Source organism: Peromyscus leucopus, chromosome 4, assembly GCF_004664715.2.
Source record: "Peromyscus leucopus breed LL Stock chromosome 4, UCI_PerLeu_2.1, whole genome shotgun sequence".
Taxonomy (NCBI): domain Eukaryota; kingdom Metazoa; phylum Chordata; class Mammalia; order Rodentia; family Cricetidae; genus Peromyscus; species Peromyscus leucopus.
The window spans coordinates 62,178,318-62,180,067 of NC_051066.1; the positions used below are offsets into that span (position 1 = coordinate 62,178,318).

The 1,750-nt window shown below is 38.2% G+C and overlaps 1 protein-coding gene across 1 annotated transcript; it reads left to right on the plus strand.

Annotated features, from left to right (window-relative positions):
• The first annotated feature begins 278 nt into the window (after window positions 1-278).
• Window positions 279-1,216, plus strand: LOC114710073 (olfactory receptor 5M3-like). Its single transcript, XM_028894145.1, is given in 2 exon segments — window positions 279-359; window positions 362-1,216. Coding segments are annotated over 2 exon segments (936 nt in total).
• Window positions 1,217-1,750: the final 534 nt, after the last annotated feature.

Sequence of the window (1,750 nt, forward strand, 5' to 3'; positions counted from 1 at the left end):
AGCAAGTAAATCCAAACATTGTGATTATGGTATTTTATGATCTTCTAGTGTAAAAACTATAATGTATGTATATATGTATACATGCATTGTGCAAAATACTATGAAATATGCAAGAGAAAAGAGATAAATAAAGGCATCAGTGCTCTCTGAAGAAAATGAGTTAGGAAAATGTTATATCAACACAAATGTCTGGATTGTCTATATTCCACATGCATACTTACTGCTTTTCTTTGTTTTATTAGATAGAATGCTTCTGTCTCTGGATGAGATTTAAGAAAATGCCCAATTTCATTGATGTAACAGAATTTATCCTTCTAGGGTTGACTAGTCGTCCTGAGCTGCAGCTCCTTTTTTTTTTTATATAGTTTTCTTGATGGTCTACATTGTCACTCTGCTTGGCAACATTGGGATGATCATATTAATCAGGATCAGCCCTCAGCTCAGCAGTCCCATGTATTTTTTCCTCGGTCACCTGTCTTTTGCAGATGTGTGGTTCTCTTCTAATGTCACCCCTAAAATGTTGGAAAATCTAGTGTCTGAAGTGAAAACCATCTCCTACCCTGGGTGCATAGTGCAGTGTTTATTCTTCATTGCCTTTGTCCATGTGGAAGTCTTCATCTTGGCAGTGATGGCATTTGACAGGTACATGGCAATTGGCAACCCTCTGCTCTATAGCAGCAGAATGTCATGGACTGTGTGTATACGACTTATCTCCTTCCCTTACATCTACGGCTTCTTTATCAGTTTAATCTCTACATTGTGGACTCATGGTTTGTACTTCTGTGGGAACATTGAGATTAACCACTTCTACTGTGCAGACCCAGCTCTCATCAAGATGGCCTGTGCTGGGACCTTCATTAAAGAATACACCATGCGCAGCTTAGCGGGTCTCAACTTCTCTTATTCCTTACTGGTTATTATTGTCTCTTACATATTCATCCTTATTGCCATCGTAAAGATGCGTTCTGCAGAAGGAAGGAAAAAAGCCTTTTCCACATGTGGCTCCCACTTGACAGCTGTCACCATATTTTATGGAACCCTTTTCTTCATGTATCTCAGAAGCCCAACTGAGGAATCTGTGGAGCAGGGGAAAATGGTAGCTGTGTTTTACACCACAGTTATTCCTATGTTGAATCCCATGATCTACAGTCTTAGGAACAAGGATGTCAAAGAAGCCATGAGCAAGGCCATCACTAGAGCATTTTCAGAAAAATAGAAGATTAAACTGTGCAATGATACTTAATGTTCATAAAAAACCCTTTTGGTTGGGCTGGAGAGATGGCTCAGAAGTTAAGAGCACTGACTGCTCTTCCAGAGGTCCTGAGTTCAATTCCCAGCAACCACATGGTGGCTCACACCATCCGTAATCAGACCTGGTGCCCTCTTCTGGCCTGCAGTCATACATGCTGTATACATAGTAAATAAATAAATCTTTAAAAAAAAAAAGAAAAAGAAGACCCTTTTGGATGGCGTTGAATTTATTTTTATTTTCATTAAATATAAAATTTTGTTTGTGAATTTTTAAAATAATAGTTGTTATTCTTTGATGTTTTCATTCATTTATTTCATATTAAAAATAGAAAAATAGTGCAGAGCTTAGAAAAACATGCTGCAAAAGGCTTTGGGTCATGACATACAGGTCATTAAACACCACCAACATCATACACACACATTTGGGCTACTAACCAATTTCAAATTTAATGGGTAAATTGACTGCTGAGGGCCATGGGGTGACAGCAGGTGACATTTA